The sequence below is a fragment of the Oncorhynchus nerka genome, linkage group LG28, assembly GCF_034236695.1.
Source record: "Oncorhynchus nerka isolate Pitt River linkage group LG28, Oner_Uvic_2.0, whole genome shotgun sequence".
NCBI lineage: Eukaryota > Metazoa > Chordata > Actinopteri > Salmoniformes > Salmonidae > Oncorhynchus > Oncorhynchus nerka.
The window spans coordinates 66,340,305-66,361,628 of NC_088423.1; the positions used below are offsets into that span (position 1 = coordinate 66,340,305).

The 21,324-nt window shown below is 47.1% G+C and overlaps 1 protein-coding gene across 1 annotated transcript in view; it reads right to left on the bottom strand.

The window, feature by feature from the left end:
• LOC115113553 (docking protein 4-like) overlaps nt 1-21,324 on the bottom strand; it is a 57,289-nt gene that overhangs the window by 15,663 nt on the left and 20,302 nt on the right. Inside the window, exon 2 of the mRNA XM_029641333.2 lies at nt 9,102-9,403. Coding sequence (XP_029497193.1) covers nt 9,102-9,167 — 66 coding nt within the window. The 5' untranslated portion in view covers nt 9,168-9,403. The remainder of the gene's footprint in view (nt 1-9,101; nt 9,404-21,324) is intronic.

The following is a 21,324-nucleotide window of genomic DNA, read 5'->3' on the forward strand; positions in this document are numbered from 1 at the left end:
GTATGATTGGCACCATCTTATTCAAAACGAATTCACCTAAATTCACTTAGAAATCTGAATGGGAAACATGAATCAGCATCCAAACGTTCTAAGCTGATCCCATTGGAAGCTCACCATGACTGGCTCCTCGGGGAAGCTGGCTCAGGTAGAGAAATAAGAACGGGGGATGAAAAAGGAGAGAGAAGGGAATAGAGGAGAGAGATAGACGAGAGAGATAGATCTGTCACTGCAGTTGTGGGAACAGGCTCAGAGAGGCAGGGGGATTGTGAGGTGAAGGGAGTCTGCTTGATTCTCAAAGTGAGCCATTTGATTTCTGATGCTTGTTATTTTCAACATCATTCTCCCTCCCATCAAAACAGTAGTTTGACCTAATGCCATTAGGATTGCCTGAACTTGAGAAAACAACGTTCTGAGGTTTCGCTTGCAATTTTTCCCAACCGCTGCCAGATACAAGTGGTGAGGAAACAAAACCACAGATCCGTCATGTGTCAATGTAATATCTAGCTAGAGGCAATCTACACATCATACAGTCGGCTCTGTTTATGCAGTGGAAAGTCACAGGATCATACTGACATTCCTAGACTAGACACACGGTGGTAGGTCAAAACCAGGAGAGATCAGGACAAAGATACCGAGCTCTTATTCCAGAAGGTTCAGCCCAGTCTGAGTGAGTCGGAGTCAGTCAATCAGCCCTCTCTCTCTTCAGGTGGGATTAAACATTTAACACGTCCTCGCTGACATTGTGTTTACCTAAACCAGATCTCCTCAGACCTTCTCCATCCTCCCTGATCAACCTTGGCTCGTCTGTTGATTCACCAGTAAAGTGTCTTATGATGTTCCTCCCGGCCTGCTTATAAAACAGGACACAGTCAAGTGGGATGGCTGCGAAGCAATTAGGGCCGTTCCTCCACCGAGCCTAGAAGAGGCGAGGAGAAGCCAGCTAGTACAGCGCCAACGGAAGCAGAATGCTAAACAGCCTCTTATTAGTCTGATTGGACTGCTGCAATTTAACTGACACACAGCAGGAGGGAGAGGCTGAAAGGGAAAGGTAGAGTGAGGAGATGAGGGAGAAAGAGAGAGAGTTAATTAGCCTGCCCAGATGACTGGGGAAGTCAAGGGTCTTCTGGGGAGAGTGAAAGTGAGAGCTGGAGGGGAGGAGGAAGAGCGGATAGGGGGGAAGGAGAGAGGAGGGGGAGGACAGAGCAACAAAGAGCAGTGGTCTGGAACAGCTCTTATAGGCTATGGAGGAGAGACCGAGATGGCGAGGCCAGCTGTCCAGCCTTACTAGGCCAGCGTGGCAGTAGACTGGCAGGGTTTTGGCAGGAGAGGAAGGGGACTGTCTGGGTACACATTTGACAGGGAAAAAAGATAGTGTGTTTGAGTGCTTGTTCTGGTCTATGCAGACAGAGTGTGCTAAGTATGTGATAAAAGAAGTGGACAGGGGAACTATTATAAATGTTGTGTTTATACACAGTGTCTACAGTATGTGTGAATTCGTGCACATGGTAGCTTTTTTAGGGGGTGTGTATATATTTGCATAGCTTGAATCTGTGTAGGCATGTGGTATGCTTATATGCGTTTTGGTATGCACATACACTACCGTTCACAAGTTGGGGTCACTTAGAAATGTGTCCATTAAAATAACATCAAATTGATCGAAAATACAGTCTAGACATTGTTAATGTTGTAAATGACTATTGTAGCTGGAAACGGCAGATTTTTTAAGGAATATCTACATAGGCGTACAGAGGCCCATTATCAGCAACCATCACTCGTGTGTTCCAATGTCACATTGTGTTAGCTAATCCAAGTTTATCATTTGAAAAAGGTTACTTGATCATTAGAAAACCCTGTTGCAATTATGTTAGCACAGCTGAAAACTAATGTTCTGATTAAAGAAGCAATAAAAATGGACTTCTTTAGACTAGTTGAGTATCTGGAGCATCAGCATTTGTGGGTTCGATGACAGGCTCAAAATGGCCAGAAACAAAGACTTTCTTCTGAAACTCGTCAGTCTATTCTTGTTCTGAGAAATTAAGGCTATTCCATGCGAGAAATTGCCAAGAAACTGAAGATCTGGTACAACACTGTGTACTACTCCCTTCACAGAACAGCACAAACTGGCCTCTAACCAGAATAGAAAGAGGAGTGGGAGGCCCCGGTGCACAACTGAGCAAGAGAACAAGTACATTAGAGTGTCTAGTTTGAGAAACAGACACCTCACAAGTCCTCAACTGGCAGCTTCATTAAATAGTACCCGCAAAGCACCAGTCTCAACGTCAACAGTGAAGAGGCGACTCCGGGATGCTGGCCTAGGCTGCAGCAGACAGCTATCAGACAGCTTCTGGGTGCTATACTATCACACCCAGGTCCAGCGCTCCTCTGGGACCATCAGCTGTCAATCACAGCCCTTTACCATGCCCTCCTCTCACTGACACACAGAGGAACATTCAGCAAACACAGAGGAATGTTATCCCCAAAAACCACAGGGCTTTATAAAATTTTAACTCCAACTACAATATCAGGGAATTGTTTCAGAGATGAAAGCCAGACCACCAACTGGACCATAGTCTTTAGAAGTCTTTAAAATCAGGCTAGCTGTGGTGTCAGAGAGACATGGCCAGTTGGGCGGCTGTCCATTGAAGCTAGCGTTAAAACTTCTAACAGAACACAGGCTTGGTTTCAACTGCTAATGCGGACTCACACATTTACATAGCAGAACTGGAGGATAAGCAGGAACACGGCTGTAAATAGCATTTGTGCCACATATGCGGGAGTTTATGGCATTGTGTTGTTATTCCGCACAAATTCATAATACAGAACACCTGGGGGGAAAATCGACTTAAACAATGACAGAGTGAAGGCCTCTGATTTTACTTTGTGTGCTCACTGCAAGGAGATGCAGCGAGGAGGAGAAGAAAACAGAGGGAGATGATGAATGGCTGAAAAGAAAGAAAATAAGAGAAATAAGAGGCAGAAATGAAGGAGGAGAAAATAAGGCGTGAAAAATCATGCCGTGACAAGATTCCAGAGAGAGACAGCGAGAGAGAGACAGCGAGAGAGAGAGACAGCGAAAGAGAGACAGACAGAAAGAACTGGGCCCTGACAGTAAATCTCAGTAAGACAAAAATAATGGTGTTCCAAAAAAGGACCACAAATACAAATTTCCGGACCACAAATACAAATTCCATCTAGACACCATTGCCCTAGAGCACACAAAAAACTATTCGCACCTCGGCCTAAACATCAGCGCCACAGGTAACTTCCACAAAGCTGTGAACGAGCTGAGAGACAAGGCAAGAAGGGCTTTCTATTCCATCAAAAGGAACATAAAATTCTATATACCAATTAGGATCTGGTTAAAAATACTTGAATCAGTTATAGAACCCATTGCCCTTTATGGTTGTGAGGTCTGGGGTCCGCTCATCAAGCAAGAATTGACAAAATGGGACAAACAGCAAATTGAGACTGCATGCAAAAATATCCGATACCCGCTAACTATCGAAATCCAGAAAAAAAGCCATTCAATTCTACAACCAGGAAGTGATTCCCAAACCTTCCATAACAAAGCCATCACCTACAGAGAAATTAACCTGAAGAAGGGTCCCCTAAGCAAGCTGGTCCTGGGGCTCTGTTGACAAACACAAACAGACCCCACAGAGCCCCAGGACAGCAACACAATTAGACCCAGCAAAATCATGAGAAAACAAAAAGATAATTACTCGACACATTGGAAAGAATTAACAACAAAAAAACTGAGCAAACTAGAATGCTATTTGACCCTAAACAGAGAGTACACAGCGGAAGAATACCTTACCACTGTGACTGACCCAAACTGAAGGAAAGCTTTGACTATGTACAGACTCAGTGAGCATAGCCTTGCTATTGAGAAAGGCCGCCATAGCCTGTCTTCTCTTGAGAGCCAGGTCTGCCTATGTGCACACTGCCCAAAAATGAGGTGGAAACTGAGCTGCACTTCCTAACCTCCTGCCAAATGTATGACCATATTAGAGACGCATATTGTCCTTGGACTACACAGATCCACAAAGAATTCGAAAACTCAATTTTGATAAACTCCAATATCTACTGGGTGCCATCACAGCAACAAGATTTATGACCTGTTGCCACAAGAAAATGGCAACCAGTGAAGAACAAACACCATTGTAAATACAATCCGTACAGTATGTACAGTGGCTTGCGAAAGTATTCACCCCGCTTAGCATTTTATTGCCTTACAACCTGGAATAAAAAATAATTTTGGGGGGGTTTTGTATGATTTGATTTACACAACTTGGCTACCATTTTGAAGATGCAAAATATTTTCTTGTGAAACAAACAAAAAATAAGACAAAAAAACTGAAAACTTGAGCGTGCATAACTATTCACCCCCCCAAAGTCAATACTTTGTAGAGCCACCTTCTGCAGCAATTACAGCTGCAAGTCTCTTGGGGTATGTCTCTATAAGCTTGGCACATCTAGCCACTGGGATTTTTGCACATTCTTCAAGGCAAAACTGCTCCAACTCCTTCAAGTTGGATGGGTTCTGCTAGTGTACAGCAATCTTTTAGTCATACCACAGATTCTCAATTGGATTGAGGTGTGGGCTTTGACTAGGCTATTCCAAGACATTTAAATGTTTCCCCTTAAACCACTGGAGTGTTGCTTTAGCAGTATGCTTAGGGTTATTGTCCTGCTGGAAGGTGAACCTCCGTCCAGAGTCTCAAATCTCTTAAAGACTGAAATAGGTTTCCCTCAAGAATTTCCCTGTATTTAGCACCCTCCATCATTCCTTCAATTCTGACCAGTTTCCCAGTCCCTGCCGATGAAAAACATCCCCACAGCATGATGCTGCCACCACCATGCTTCACTGTAGAGATGGTGTTCTCGGGATGATGAGAGGTGTTGGGTTTGCACCAGACATAGCATTTGCCTTGATGGCCAAAAAGCTAAATTTTTGTCTCATCTGACCGGAGTACCTTCTTCCATATGTTTGGGGAGTCTCCCACATGCCATTTGGCGAACACCAAACGTCTTTAAGCAATAGCTTTTTCTGGCCACTCTTCCGTAAAACCCAGCTCTATGGAGTGTACAGCTTAAAACCTGTTAGGGATGATGCGAATTTTCGCAGCTTTTTGTTAAAAATCATGCAACATTTCAAAGTCCTGCTACTCATGCCAGGAATATAGTATATGCATATGATAAGTATGTGTGTATAGAAAACACTCTGAAGTCTCTAAAACTGGTTAAATCGTGTCTGTGGCTATAACAGAACGTGTTTAGGAGTAAAAATCCCTGGTAAAACTGTTTACCAAACACACAAAAAAAATATTCATCCGCCATTCAATGTATTGTCTAAGGCGAAAGAAAATAAATGAGGATGCCCTGTAAATGCCTACAGCTTCCACACGATGTCGCCAGTACTGGCATTTGAAGTCTCCTTTATCCTTGGTTAGATGACGTATTGGCCCTTCCTGTTTTAGGCTCACCACAGGATGTTGTGAAATTGAAAACATGGACGATGATTTCAAGACTTGCTGCTATCGAATACAGATCGCCCCGTGATAATTTTTATAGATTATTAACGTTTATTATTAATACCTAAAGTTGGTTTAGAAAAGTAGTTTGAAGTGATTTGTAAAAGTTTATAGGCAACTTTTGTAATTTTAAAAAGTGACGTTGCGTCTTGTAAAGCGGAATTTTCCTGGATCAGACCGGTCTTTATAAAATGACATTTTGGGTATACAATGACGGATTTAATCGGGAAAAAGACCCAATTGTGATGTTTATGGGACATATATGAGTGCCAACAGAGAAGCTCGTCAAAGGTAATTTATATTTTATTTCTGCGATTTGGGTAGCGCCGGCTACCGCAAAATCTGTTGTTTAAGTGACGTCTGCTATTCTGGGGGGTGCATGCTATCAGATAATAGCTTCTCATGCTTTCGCCGAAAAGCATTTTACAAATCTGTCTTGGTGGCTAGATTCACAACGAGTGTAGCTTTAATTCAGTATCTTGCATGTGTGTTTTAATGAAAGTTTGAGTTTTATCAAAAACTATAGGTGGCGCTCTAAATTTCCGCTGCTCTAATCCCGCCACAGGAACACTCCTCCATAAGAAGTTTAAAGTGGTCCTATGGACAGATACTCCAATCTCCGCTGAGGAGCTTTGCAGCTCCTTCAGGGTTATCTTCGGTCTCTTTGTTGCCTCTGATTAATGCCCTCCTTGCCTGGTCCATGAGTTTTGGTGGGCGGCCCTCTCTTGGCAGGTTTGTTGTGGTGCCATATTATTTCCATTTTTTAAATAAATGGATTTAAATGGTGCTCCGTGGGATGTTCAAAGTTTCTGATCTTTTTTTATAACCCAACCCTGAACTGTACTTCTCCTCAACTTTGTCCCTGACCTGTTTGGAGAGCTCCTTGGTCTTGGTGGTGCCCCTTGCTTAGTGGTGTTGCAGACTCTGGGGCCTTTCAGAACAGGTGTATATATACTGAGATCATGTGACAGATCATGTGACACTTAAATAAAGTCCACCTGTGTGCAAAATAACTAATTATGTGACTTCTGAAGGTAATTGGTTGCACCAGATCTTATTTAGGGGCTTCCTAGCTAAGGGGGTGAATACATATGCACGCACCACTTTTATGTTGGTTTATTTTTTTTTCATTTCACTTCACCAATTTGGAATATTTTGTATATGTCCATTACATGGAATCCAAATAAAAATGAAATGTAAATTACAGGTTGTAATGCAACAAAATAGGAAAAACACCAAGGGGATGAGTACTTTTGCAAGGCACTGTATGTTTATTTACTTTCCGTTTTGTACTTTAACTATTTGCAGACCGTTACAACACTGTACATAGACATAATATGACATTTGAAATGTATTTATTATTTTGGAACATCTGTGAGTGTAATGTTTATTGTTAATTTTTATTGTTTATTTCACTTTTGTTTATTATCTACTTCACTTGCTTTGGCAATGTTAACATATGCTTCCCATTCCAATTAAAGCCCTAAAATTGAATTGAAATTGAATTGAGAGACAGACAGACAGACAGACAGACAGACAGACAGACAGACAGACAGACAGACAGACAGACAGACAGACAGACAGACAGACAGACAGACAGACAGACAGACAGACAGACAGACAGACAGACAGACAACAGACAGACAGACAGACAGACAGACAGACAACAATAGAGAGAGAGAGAGAGAGAGAGAGAGACAGAGAGACAGACAGAGAGAGAGAGAGAGACAGAGACAGACAGAGAGAGAGAGAGACAGACAGACAGACAGACAGACAGACAGACAGACAGACAGACAGACAGACAGACAGACAGACAGACAGACAGACAGACAGACAGACAGACAGACAGACAGACAGACAGACAGACAGAGAGAGAGAGACAGAGAGAGACCGACAGAGAGAGAGACCGACAGAGAGACAGACCGACAGAGAGACAGACAGACAGACAGAGAAAGTGAACAGAGAGAAAGACCATGAGAGAGGAAGGTGTAAACCAAACTCAGGTAATCCACTGCTTGGCTTCCCCGGGGAGCTATGCGTCACCACGCTGAAGGAGATAGAAATGGAGTAGAGGAGGACATAGAGAGAGACAAGCCTAAACTACTGTGGTGGTGTTCTCCTCGGGTCAGAAACCCAAGACCCTGCCTCCTGTAATAATTACAGCCAGAGAAAAGAAGAGACGTCATACCATGACACAGAGATAGAAAGCGCTGCAGGAAGGTATGAGGTTGGGTGGAAGAGGTGGTAGGACAGTAGGTATGGTTAGGGGATAGAAGAGAGGGGTTAGCCTGATGGTCTCTTCGGGACTATCCAACAAGGCTCCAAGTCTTAAATGAACATGTATGTACACCGCAATAAGAGGGCCAAAACCAGCTGAGAGAGAAACCAGTGTGTGTGTGTGTGTGTGTGTGTGTGTAGTCCACTGTCTCCTCTGGGTAGGTAGAGAGATACAGACATGGGTAATCTCTCCTTAGAGCTACAGTGTCTGTAACTGAGTCTGTGCATTACAGAGGACTGCCACACCACACTGACACTAAGCCTGTATCTTTACCCCTGAGCACAGAAACACGACCGCAGGATTAAACCACTAATGCACAAACGACTTGCCTAATACTATTTTTGGATCCAAGTGAACCCTTTCGCCACTAAAAGGTTCTACCTGGAACCATAAATGGTTCTATGGGGAAAACGAAGAAAACCATGAGAGGATCACACAGAGAACAGCCCTGCCATACAAATCTAACCCTTCTTTTACCAGGCTGTGTTCTCACCAGACAGTATACCTTCCTCGTCTGATAGAGGCGTTTTCTCACAGAACAGGTTGAAGCCAGTTCATTATTCCACTGACACACGACGTGTCGCAATCCCTCCGCCTCCGTGCTATCAGTCTCCTTCTGATAACGCCTGGACTTGACCTCAGTGTGAGGACACACCTCAGTCTGGCTTCACGCCAACACAGACAAAACAATACTTCCAAATGAGGGAAACCAAAACGAGGCGTTTAAAGGAGAATTTCCTCGGAATAAATATCTGAATGAAAATCCTCTCCAGTTTCGAGGAGAATCAATACAACTAAAGCAGATCAATTGTGCTCCGTGGTCGTTATGAGGACTAGAAATACGGGAGGCTAAAATGTCAAATGTAAATCAGGCAGTCTGTGCCATACTGACTAATAGTCATAAGTGTATAATTAAAAACATTTCATTTGTGTTCATTGACATAATTCATCTGACTCATCCCCAAAAGACTAATTCCAACAACCAGATGTACGTCATTCAGCACTGACTCATATGCATTACCATACTGATATGGATACTTCATGTTCATATTCATGGCTTGAAGCAGAGGTGAAGAGAAAATCAATGAATACATCAACCAACAAACTGTCACTACACTGCGGAGCACAAGACAGGCCGTTATCGTCCATTACTTCCTTTTCTCTTTTCCCTTTCATGAGATACAGGCAGTTAAAAGACATGCAGAAGCACACACACACACACACACACACCCCTCGCTAAGGACGGAGACTCCCAAAAGACCTCCAGTTCAGTTTGGGGCTCCACTCACCCCCAGTTTCCTGCTGCGCATGCGGACGTATCCCTGCTTGACGATGTCGTTGAAGTTGGAGGCCATCTCTGTGGGAGCTGGGACCTGCTGGGGACTACGGAGGCTAGCATCCAGTCCTTCAGTCCTGCAGTCCAGCGCTGCACCTAACCCCCCCTCCTCCCCCTCCCCCCCCTCTGAAGTCCTGGGGTTACCTTCTCCCTCCTCTATATCAGCCAAGTCTTCCTTTTCAGATCCTGTTGCCCTCAGACTGCCCTCACTCCTCTAATGCAGCTCGTTGCCCCCTCGTCCCTTCCTCGCAGTCCCTAAAGAAAGAGAGGAGAGAGAGAGAGGAGAAGAAACAGGGGATCTATTATTCATTAAAGTGGCAGGAGAGAATGGTAGTGGCATGCAGACACACGGAACAGTATCCTCCATTATTCATTGCTTTGGCAGACACCATTATTGAGGGCAAGTAGGTAGCATGGCTTCTGTGACACATCATTATGTATAGTGTACAGCACCGCCTCTGTCTCGGAGCTACTGGAACTACCGCTAGAACGGGCTTGGAAACAGAGCGTCTTCTGGAGACCATCCTTCCCAGTCAAGCAGGAAGAAAACAGAGTAATGAGGAGAAACTCATTTTAAGTTCAGCCAGACAGCTGTAAACCAAACGCAGACTTTATGACTTCATCGTTGTTTCTAATGCTTTTCTGAAAAATCCTAAAGCTACTTCAATAACAACTGAAATCAAAAGAATGTTGGAGACACATCATGGAAACTTTTTGCGTAAATGAGCCAGATCTGTTTGACCCAGTATTGAGGATAGCCATATGTTATGCAGAGCTCTACAGTGAGGGGATGAGGTGAGGACGGTAGTTCTGATGGTATCATTGCCCCATACTCAGACATTCAAAGCGCACACATGCACACGCACACACAGATGAAATTTAAGCATGCACACAAGGACACACACAGATACAGAGACAGACACCCACACACAACACAAACTCCCTTGGGGGCATTGCAGAGTGAGACAGACAGGCAGACAGACAGACAGGCAGGCAGGCAGAGTGTTTCCTGTGACCACATGATGCCATCGTCAGAGTTCTGCTCTAATGGTGCGCGGGTCAGCTGTTTGTTCACCCGCACCCACCCACCCGCTAATATGTGAGAGGTTATAGACCTACAGTCAGTGTCCAGACTTGAGTTTCCATTTAACCCATCTGAACAGTGGGCTACAGTTCCCTTGACGTGCTATTTGAAGTCCCTGTCTTGTGACTGTCAAATTTGTATAGCACCTCACAATCATCACACATAACGTAGCATAACTGCTATCCTCCTCTTTTAACACTCCACCAAATCTTTCCCAAACATACCTTTTCTGGCCCTCCCTTCTCTTCATTTTCAACTGTCCCTTTCGACAGCTTTTCTCTACTGAATTAAAACTCGGACGTTGTCCTTTTTGTCTCAGTGGATCGACTTGAGCTTCTTCTGCCGTTTCCCAAATACATTTTGGAGATTGGCGTGTAGGCTATTTGGCGCTTGTACAGTTAGATCCTGTGGCTTAAGCACTAATGCCAGACAGCCTAAAATAATGAAAGAAAAACCTCAATGTGACCTATAGATATAAACTGCACAATAATTGAATGGATTTCTGAAGGTATTGTTTTCTTTATTCAACCCACCCTTCATCCACACAATATTTAATGATCCTGAACCCGCCCGCCCTGAGGATATAACCGCGGGGACTGCGGGTTATAAGTTAACCCACGCATCACTACTCTGCTCGCTGGGGCAGAACTCAGTGGGGTTCATCTTCTCCCTGAGGAACTGGCGCTAAATCTCCCCGACTACGGTGGAACAGAGACATCCAACTTTAACAAGGACCTCATTAACCAGGACAGAGCCAGGCTAATCGCTCACAGCACTGTTGGTTTAGAGAGGTGGCTCACACACACTGGGGAGGGCGCTAACACACACACACACACACACACACACACACACACACACACACACACATAGAGCTAAACATCTGCAGACTGGCTCCACTGTGACCCTCTGGGACTGCTGGTGTCACCATGGTGGGTAACCTAGCTTGCCAGGGCTATAACAACATTCTAAGAAAGTGGTAACTGGCAAAGGCCCATCGCTGGGAACAAGAAAATATGTCGACTGAGGAGAGGATCCTTATGTGGATGGGATTGGCTCAATGTTAGCATAGTGGGAGTGCTTGAGACACACTTGATGTGCCATTATATCTTGGAGCACAATTGGAAAGCGATTAAATCCCATGAAAGCTATTCAGATGAGACAAATGTGCACCCCGGTGAGATAAAAATCACTCTCAGGGCCATGCTTAGTTAAGCAGAGCTTCAATAGTATACGTATGGAGGGGATTGAAGAGTCCGTGGGGGATAGCACAACTCTACACATTACACATGCAGTATGACAGAGGTAGTCACCTATTACAAACAACCTCCATGGTCAGCAGTGAATCACCTGGAGAACAGGGATTGTTGTTTGCAGCCAGAGGTGGGCTGGTGTGTGAGGAAGAGCAATAGAGTGCAAGAGTGCCCACAATGGAGGATCAGCTTGTCAAAACCCAACGTCAAAATTGCCATCGATGCCATTGATTCTGATCCTGCACCGATTGATTCTGTGCTAGCCTCTACAGCGAAACGCCAGGGCCCCGTTCCAGACTCCCTCCTCTACGCCCTCTCCACCTCCCCATAACCATGGAGATGTGCTGATTTACCTCTTTTTTTTGTGTGTGTTCACGATCGATACACATCAGCAGCCCCCCCCCCCCCCCCCCGAGACGGATAGTAAACGGCCCGCGGGTGATGTATCACTGAGCAACACATTAGCATTAACATGTGGGGAGAACACATTGTCCCTACAGAAACAAAGCCTTATCACGCCATGTGTCATCTTTGGAAAAACAGGACACCATTCCATTGTACTCTGCTTGTTTTACACGGCAGAGCATATAGGCCCTAGGACAGCACAGAGCTGGGAGTGGGATTTTAGAAACAGACAGACAGTATAGTCAGTCGCTACTTTATAAATGTGTGCTTAGGATGGAGGGAACACAGGAGTGCCTGTCGGGACCCAGGTGCCGGGGATGGTAATAGGCGGATAATGAATTCAGAGATTAGCGAATCCCACTTCGCTCCTCTCCCAGCGAACGAGGAACAAACAGCTTGTTAAAGAAGGACGTGAGGTGAGACGGCGGGGGTAGCAGTGTTGAAATGAAGGCGAGGCAGGAACACCTGTTCTGGCTGTAAGTGTAGGTTGAGACAAAACGCTGCAGACAGGTCTGTCTCTAGGAACAGAGCGACTTGATAACAGGCTGCTTTGAGGAGGGCCTTTCGGGGGTTGTCTGTTCTCTACTTTTTTAGAGGATAACTTATATCACACAGCTGGCTGCTAAACCTCTTCTTAAAGCCCATCAGCTCCTCTCAGCCACACATTTAGGGAGGCAGTTGGAGTTGCACTGCATACAAATGACTATGAAGCACAATGTGCCAGGAGCACAAATTAAGAAGGAGAATGATACTATGGAAAATAAGCAAAATTCAGAGGGTTAAAAAAAAAAAACTTTTCAGTACATCCACTGTAACCATGGGAACCTAAATGTGTTTTCCCAAAAGGCCTGTCTGCGCTATGGGAGAAGAGAGGAGACAATGTACAGCTCCCTGACAGAGAGAACAGAGATATGCCATGCTCGGAATACCAATAGGGAACCGTGTCTGTGAGCTTGATCTCATATCTCATTCACAATCATTGAGTCATTTAAAAAGGGGCAAATCATATCAGAAGTCAGTTGCCAACTGAATACTGGTACACATCAGTCATGCACAACCTACTGTGACTCATCTGTGAATGTTATTTTACTTGATTCTTTTTTTCTCCATATTGTAATCTTTGAAAAAAAACGAGATGAGGCAACCAATGTTCACATAATTGTTTTCGCCACTGAGCAAATTTCAGGTCTGATGAGCGCAGACTTGAACGTTGTGAAAATTCTGTGCAACTTCTGGCACGTTTACTGTGAACACTGCGTTTGTACCCACTTTAAGTTACAGTTATACCAGTGGCCAAGTACGCTACCGTCGCTATTTGATCCTAATGTAGACCTACCATAAAAAACAATGGAGAAAATGCCTACATTTGTTTTTACATGAACCTGTTGCTCCTTCAGACAAGGAGGTGACTGAAAATGTTCTGTTGTTTGATGCAAGAAACCACTTCACCAAATAAATATCATTATTTTTCCCACACCATTATAACAGAGAATCAGACAAATAATGCTACCCTCTGCCTATTGGCTACTTAGCTTATCAAAGCCTGTCTCAAAATACAACACTGCCCCTTTAAGACATTAAAAAAAAGCTCTTTACCTAGCAAAGAATATGAACAAATGTGCACAGGTGGCTACATGCAGCTCTCGCTTTGATCTCAAAACAAGCGCATCTACTCGTAACCCCTCACGCTGTAAACACAGTCCAGCTCAATATGGGCCGGAGTCATGCCTGTAAATGCAATAGAATCCTACTCCAATGTGCTCTGCCTAACAGAAAATCTCTTGCATGCTTTGTTTTGCTTCAGGTTGTTGCATTGACAGTAGCTAATATTGCATTGATTCGAGCACAATTCACACAGTAGAGGGAAACGTTGATAGTGTTAACTAAAGGGGAAACCTAGAAAGTTTGTGGAGTTCAATCTCATGCTTCTCTGTGCGGGCTGAAATTTATTCTGCAAGGCAGTCCCGGGGGAGCTGCGCGACCATGTGCAGCTTTAAGGGAACATTGAGGCCTACTCTACTCTATGGATGTCTTGAAATGCACTTTCCTCTCTTCGCTTCTCGCCTGATGACTGGCCCTACCTGCTCCCTCTCTCCTCTCTGCGTTGCATTGTCGATGTCAGAGTTCGATACTGATTCCACTCGACACCTGTTGCTGGAAGATGGATTGAACCACACACACAGAGCCAGCAGCTACATGGACCTCCTGACCTGTTGAGATGAGGGAGGGAGGGGTGGTAGCTAGAGGCAGGGATGTGTGTTAAACCACATATTATCCATAATATATATATACTAGATACTCAAGTGGCTGCTCTAACAATGAAAATAAATGTCTTCAAAAATGCAAGGCAGTCGGGAGGAGGCAGGTGGGACCATTCCAGCCAATGAGACGGCAGTGAACAACAGGCTCAACTTCGATATAAAGTGTTTTTTTCTCTCAAAGTTGTCACGTGTCCTACTTCGTACACTCGTAAAAACCTAAGCATTACAAAACTTCCATTCGATCAAATAAGCCACATGTAGCAAATAAGCTATTCATTATTTTGTTAACCAAATTCAACTCTCGTTGTCACGCCCTGACCTTGGTTATCTTTTTTATCTTTATTATTTGGTTAGGTCAGGGTGTGACAAGGGTGGTTTGTTTAGTTTTTGTATTGTCTAGGGGTTTTTGTATGTCATGGGGTTTTTCTAGTCTAGGTGTTTACATGTCTATGGTTGCCTAGATTGGTTCTCAATCAGAGGCAGCTGTTTATCGTTGTCTCTGATTGGGAACCATATTTAGGTAGCCATATTCCTAGGTTATTTTGTGGGTTGTTATTCTATGTTTAGTTGCCTGTCTGCACTAGTCATATTAGCGTCACGGTTCGTTTTGTAGAGTTTGTTCAGTGTTCTCTCTTTAATTAAAGAGTTATGTATTCATTTCACGCTGCACCTTGGTCTCCTCCATATGACGACCGTGTAACGGTTCTCTTGTAGTGAAGGAGAGTCGGACCAAAATGCAGCGTGTAGATTGCGATCCATGTTTAATAAACAAACGTAAAACACGAATCAATTATAAACACTACAAAACAAAGAACGTAATGAACGTAACGAAAACGAAACAGCCTATACTTGTGTCAACTAACACAGAGACAGGAACAAGGACACTAAGGACAATCACCCACGAAACACACAAAGAATATGGCTGCCTAAATATGGTTCCCAATCAGAGACAACGATAAACACCTGCCTCTGATTGAGAACCATTTCAGACAGCCATAGACTTAACTAGAACATCCCACTAAGCTAAAATCCCAATACATACACACCACATACAAAAACCCATGTCACACCCTGGCCTGACCAAATAAATTAAGATAAACACAAAATACTTTGACCAGGGCGTGACAGAACCCCCCCCCCCCCTAAGGTGCGGACTCCCGAATGCACCTCAAAACAATAGGGAGGGTCCGGGTGGGCGTCTGTCCATGGTGGCGGCTCCGGCGCGGGACGTGGACCCCACTCAATCAATGTTTTAGTTCCTTCTCCTCGCGTCCTTGGATAGTCCACCCTCGCCGCCGACCATGGCCTAGTAGTCCTCACCCAGATCCCTACTGGACTGAGGAGCAGATCGGGACTGAGGGACAGCTCAGGACTGAGACAGCTCGGGACTGAGGGGAAGCTCGGGACTGAGGGGAAGCTCAGCACTGAGGGGAAGCTCAGGAGTGAGAGGAAGCTCAGGAGTGAGAGGAAGCTCAGGAGTGAGAGGAAGCTCAGGAGTGAGAGGACGCTCAGGCAGGTTGATGGATCTACCAGATCCTGGTTTCGGCAGATCCTGGCTGACTGGCAGATCCCGGCTGACTGGCAGATCCCGGCTGACTGGCAGATCCCGGCTGACCCCGGCTGACTGGCAGATCCTGGCTGACTGGTGGATCTGGCAGATCCTGGCTGACTGGCGGATCCTGGTTGACTGGCGGATTCTGGCCGACTGGCGGATCCTGGCCGACTGGCAGTTCTGTCAGATCCCGGCTGACTGGTGGATCTGGAAGAGTCTGGTTGACTGGCAGATCTGGAAGAGTCTGGTTGACTAGCAGATCTGGAAGAGTCTGGCTGACTGGCGGATCTGGAAGAGTCTGGCTGACTGGCGGATCTGGAAGTGTCTGGCTGACTGGCGGATCTGGAAGAGTCTGGCTGACTGGCGGATCTGGAAGAGTTTGGCTGACTGGCGGATCTGGAAGAGTTTGGCTGACTGGCGGATCTGGAAGAGTCTGGCTGACTGGCGGATCTGGAAGAGTCTGGCTGACTGGCGGATCTGGAAGAGTCTGGCTGACTGGCGGATCTGGAAGAGTCTGGCTGACTGGCGGATCTGGAAGAGTCTGGTTGACTGGCGGATCTGGAAGAGTCTGGCTGACTGGCGGATCCTGGCAGACTGAAAGATCTGGCTGCTCCATGCTGACTGGCAGCTCTGGCTGCTCCACGCTGACTGCTCCATGTAGGCTGACAGCTCTGGCGGCTTCTTACAGACTGGCAGCTCTGGCAGCTCCGTGCAGACTGGCAGCTCCTTACAGACTGACAGCTCCTTGCAGACAGACAGCTCCTTGCAGACAGACAGCTCCTTGCAGACAGACAGCTCCGTGCAGGCTGGCAGCTCCGTGCAGACTGACAGCTCCTTGCAGACTGGCAGCTCCGTGCAGACTGGCAGCTCCTTGCAGACTGGCAGCTCCTTGCAGACTGACGGCTCCTTGCAGACTGACAGCTCTGGCTGCTCCATGCAGACTGACACCTCTGGCTGCTCCATGCAGACTGGCAGCTCTGGCTGCTTCATGCAGACTGGCAGCTCTGGCTGCTTCATGCAGACTGACAGCTCTGGCTGCTCCATGCAGGCTGGCAGCTCTGGCTGCTTCATATAGGCTGGCAGCTCTGGCTGCGCTGAACAGGCAGGAGACTCCAGCAGCGCTGTAGAGGAGGAAGGCTCTGGCAGAGCTGAACAGGCGGGAGACTCCGGCAGCGCTGGGGAGGCGAAAGGCTCTGGCAGCGCTGGGCAGACTGGCGGCACTGGGCCGACTGGCGGCGCTGGGCAGACTGGCGGCACTGGCGGCGCTGGGCAGACTGGCGGCACAGGGCAGACTGGCGGCACTGGGCAGACTGGCGGTGCTGGGCAGACAGGCGGCACTTGCGGCGCTGGGCAGACTGGCGGCGCTGGGCAGACTGGCGGCACTGGCGGCGCTGGGCAGACTGGCGGCACAGGGAAGACTGGCGGCGCTGGGCAGACTGGCGGCGCTGGGCAGACTGGCGGCACTTGCGGCGCTGGGCAGACTGGCGGCACTGGCGGCGCTGGGCAGACTGGCGGAGCTGGGCAGACTGGCGGCACTAGCGGCGCTGGGCAGACTGGCGGCGCTGGGCAGACGGGAAGCTCCGGCGACGCTGGAGAGGAAGGCTCTGGCAGCGCTGAACAGGCGGGAGACTCCGGCAGAGGCGAGGCGCACTGTAGGGCTGATGCGTGGTGCTGGCACTGGTGGTACTGGACCGAGGACACGCACAGGAAGCCTGGTGCGGGGAGCTGCTACCGGAGGGCTGGGGTGTGGAGGTGGTACTGGATAGACCGGACCGTGCAGGCGCACTGGAGCTCTTGAGCACCAAGCCTGCCCAACCTTACCTGGCTCGATGCCCACTCTAGCCCGGCCGATACGAGGAGCTGGAATATACCGCACCGGGCTATGCACCCGCACTGGGGACACCGTGCGCACCACTGCATAACACGGTGCCTGCCCGGTCTCTCTAGCCCCCCGGTAAGCACAGGGAGTTTGCGCAGGTCTCCTACCTGGCGTAGCCCTACTCCCTGTGAGCCTCCCCCCAAGACATTTTTGGGGCTGACTCTCGGGCTTCCATCCGCTCTGCCGTGCTAGCTCCTCATAATGCCGCCTCTCTGCTTTTGCTGCATCCAGCTCGGCTTTGGGGCGACAATAATCTCCAGGCTGTTCCCAGGGTCCTTTCCCGTCTAGAATCTCCTCCCAAGTCCATTTCTCCAAGTAGTGCAACCTCTCCCACTGTAGTTGCTGCTGCTCCTGCTGCTGCTGCCTCTGTTGCCTCTCCTGCGGCTCCTGCCTGTTGACACGCTGCTTGGTCCTTTTGTGGTGGGTGATTCTGTAACGGTTCTCTTGTAGTGAAGGAGAGTCGGACCAAAATGCAGCGTGTAGATTGCGATCCATGTTTAATAAACAAACGTAAAACACGAATCAATTATAAACACTACAAAACAAAGAACGTAATGAACGTAACGAAAACGAAACAGCCTATACTTGTGTCAACTAACACAGAGACAGGAACAAGGACACTAAGGACAATCACCCACGAAACACACAAAGAATATGGCTGCCTAAATATGGTTCCCAATCAGAGACAACGATAAACACCTGCCTCTGATTGAGAACCACTTAAGACAGCCATAGACTTAACTAGAACACCCCACTAAGCTACAATCCCAATACATACACACCACATACAAAAACCCATGTCACACCCTGGCCTGACCAAATAAATGAAGATAAATACAAAATACTTTGACCAGGGCGTGACAGACCGTGACACTCGTTGACCTCCATACAAATACTCCTCGCTAGGTGAGCGGGAAAAAAATGATGATGGGTCCAGTTCCTCCTCTCGCTTCGCCTCTTCCTCTCTGGTTAAACACATATCAGTGCTCCTATCACCATACAATGAGCCTATCAGCACACAGTACTGAACCAATCACAGCCAATCGTTTAAAACAGGTCACACACTGGTAGAATATTATACAAGCCACTCACTGAAGTCTACAGCAATAGATATTGTACATATCTGACATCTATATTCAGAAGTCTTAGGCAGGGCAGAGAACACAGGAGAGCTGATTAGCTGGAAGGAGGTGGAGAGAATGCAGAAAGTTTGTGTTTACTGGAGGCTAAATGTGTCTAGGCAAAGAGGCCTGTGTCAGTTTGAGTCTTATGAGCGAGGGCATGTTTATTGTGATACTGCCTGAGATAGCTTGAGGCTAAGAGGCAGATTGTGCCTTGGTTAACCGGAGTCGAGAGGAATAGAGGGAGTTAGTAGCAGGACACAGAATGTAAGCGAATGTGGAAAGGGGAGGGACTACACTATCATCACGACATTGGTTGTAGTTACAAACAGACGCATCAGCATCTGTACTCTAACAGACAGACCTTCTGTGTGTGTGTGTGTGCCTCCGTGCGTGCATGCGTGTGTGTGTGTGCCTCCGTGCGTGCATGCGTGCGTGTGTGCCTCCGTGCGTGCGTGCGTGTGTGCCTCCGTGCGTGCATGCGTGCGTGTGTGCCTCCGTGCGTGCATGCGTGCGTGTGTGCCTCCGTGCGTGCATGCGTGCGTGCGTGTGTGTGTGCCTCCATGTGTACATGTCTGTGTGCGCACGTGCATCCGTGTGTATATGAGTTAACAGATGAGCTCTGCAGAGCAGCACAGCAGCTCTCCCTGCAATGTGTACCAGTTGTCTGGTGAATCCAATCCCCGTGTCCTCTCTCTCAGCTGTGCCCATCACAGCCTAATCAAATCCCCAGAGAACCAGGTGTGCCCAGGGCAGGTTAATCTAATGCCAGGTGTGCCCATCTCAGCTGAATTAGATCATGCTACATTAGGCGCAAGACAGATCCAGATATGTCATCTTCTCTCTGGGAGCGACACGGAGGGAGGGAGACGGGGACGGAGGGAGGGAGACAGGGAGGGAGGAAACGAGAACAAAAAAAGAGAGTGAGACAGAAAAAGTGGTTGATTGTGTCAGGTCAATTTCATGAGCCACTTCACTTCCATTCCTTTGGAGAGGTTAGTGAGGTGAAAAGAATGGAGCATTCTAGCCATCGATCAGATGGGGAGGGGAAGGACAGAGAGCAGATCGACTACAGTGTAATGCTGTGTGTGTGCATGTGTGTGTGTGTGTGTGTGTACACGTCTTCATAGGGTTAATAACTTCAGCTCTGTGAGTTTGACATATTTGCTCAGATTTGCTCTGTGATGGAGAAGACAGCATCCATCTAGGGGGTGACGAAAAGATACAAGAGATTCGTGTTCCCTCTCGTTCTGACTTCCTCTGTCACCCACATGTCAATGTCACCCATCTCTCTCCTTTCACCATTGATTATACACCATGTCTCTGTTTTTACCTCTGTGTCACTCAGTCTATTCTATAAATGGGACCCTTATAATAATGAGTCATCCTCACCCTCCGCAATCTGAGGGCATCATGTGACAGCCCCCCCCCCCCCCCCTCCCCCCGAAGCAGACGGCTGTCTACCCCACAGGGGGCAACAAGCAGATGGTAAACAAGATGGCAGAGGGGGTGCCAGCCAAGAGGGAGGATCAACCAGTAAAAATACCAATGACTGGTCCATTACAAGAGGGAGAAAAGATGGAAGAAAATAAGAGAGAGAGAGAGCGAGAGAGAGAGAGAGAGAGAGAGAGAGAGAGAGAGAGAGAGGGAGAATGGTAACTTCCACTTGTGAAGGTTAGTGAGTTACTGTTGTTGCTCCAGTAAGAGCCAGTGATTAAGGGCTCATCAGGCTCCGCCATCTTGATATCATTAATGGAGTCAAATGAACACCCCAGACAACTCCGTCACTAAAGTCTCACAAGAGAAACTCTTTCAACCTGACAACATCTCTGTATCTCATGAGCTTTCTTCAGACTCGATGCAGTTTCTTCAGACTACCAGTACTACTCCTTCTCCACGCACACACGCACACACACACACACATAAACACACACATATAAACACACACCAATTATTATTTGACACCAAAAACAGACCCCCTGGGAAGAGAGCTGGGAAAAGGCCCAGGGAACACTCCTTCCCTCCGTCTACTCCCTCCATCTCTCCCCTCGCTTAATGAGGACAGACAGACTGCTGTGAAGAAGGGCTGAGGTCAGGGGAGGATGTGGACAGGAAAAGGACAGAGAGAACAAAGATGGGGAGGATGAAGAGGAAGATAGGTGCTCCTTGGGGTGATAGCCATTATTGTAACGGCACTGTCTACTAACAAAATGCCACACCAAATTTCAGAGCTCCTTTCATTCTTCTTTTCCGTCTTTGAGTCTGACACACACACCGTAACCTCTTTAAAGATGGTAGCAGAAAAGGAATGGATCAGTGTGTTGATACAGGGCTGGCTGAAATGATTGACACAGAGGACATGACAGAGACTTGACATCGAATGGCTGGTCTGGACATTGTCCTGGGACCGTTAGCCCTGCTATTCTAAGAGAAACGATGGTCGATCTGAATCAGCATGGGGTCACATAACGACCCCGGCCAAAAGCAGACCACCAGATAAACTATGGACCGGGACCTGAGCTAATTAAGTTCAGCCAATCCCGGGACATTAACACGATTGATCCTCCGCCCGTGCGAGATTAGAATCATTCCATCATTGATCAAGAATCAATTGCCACAGTCTA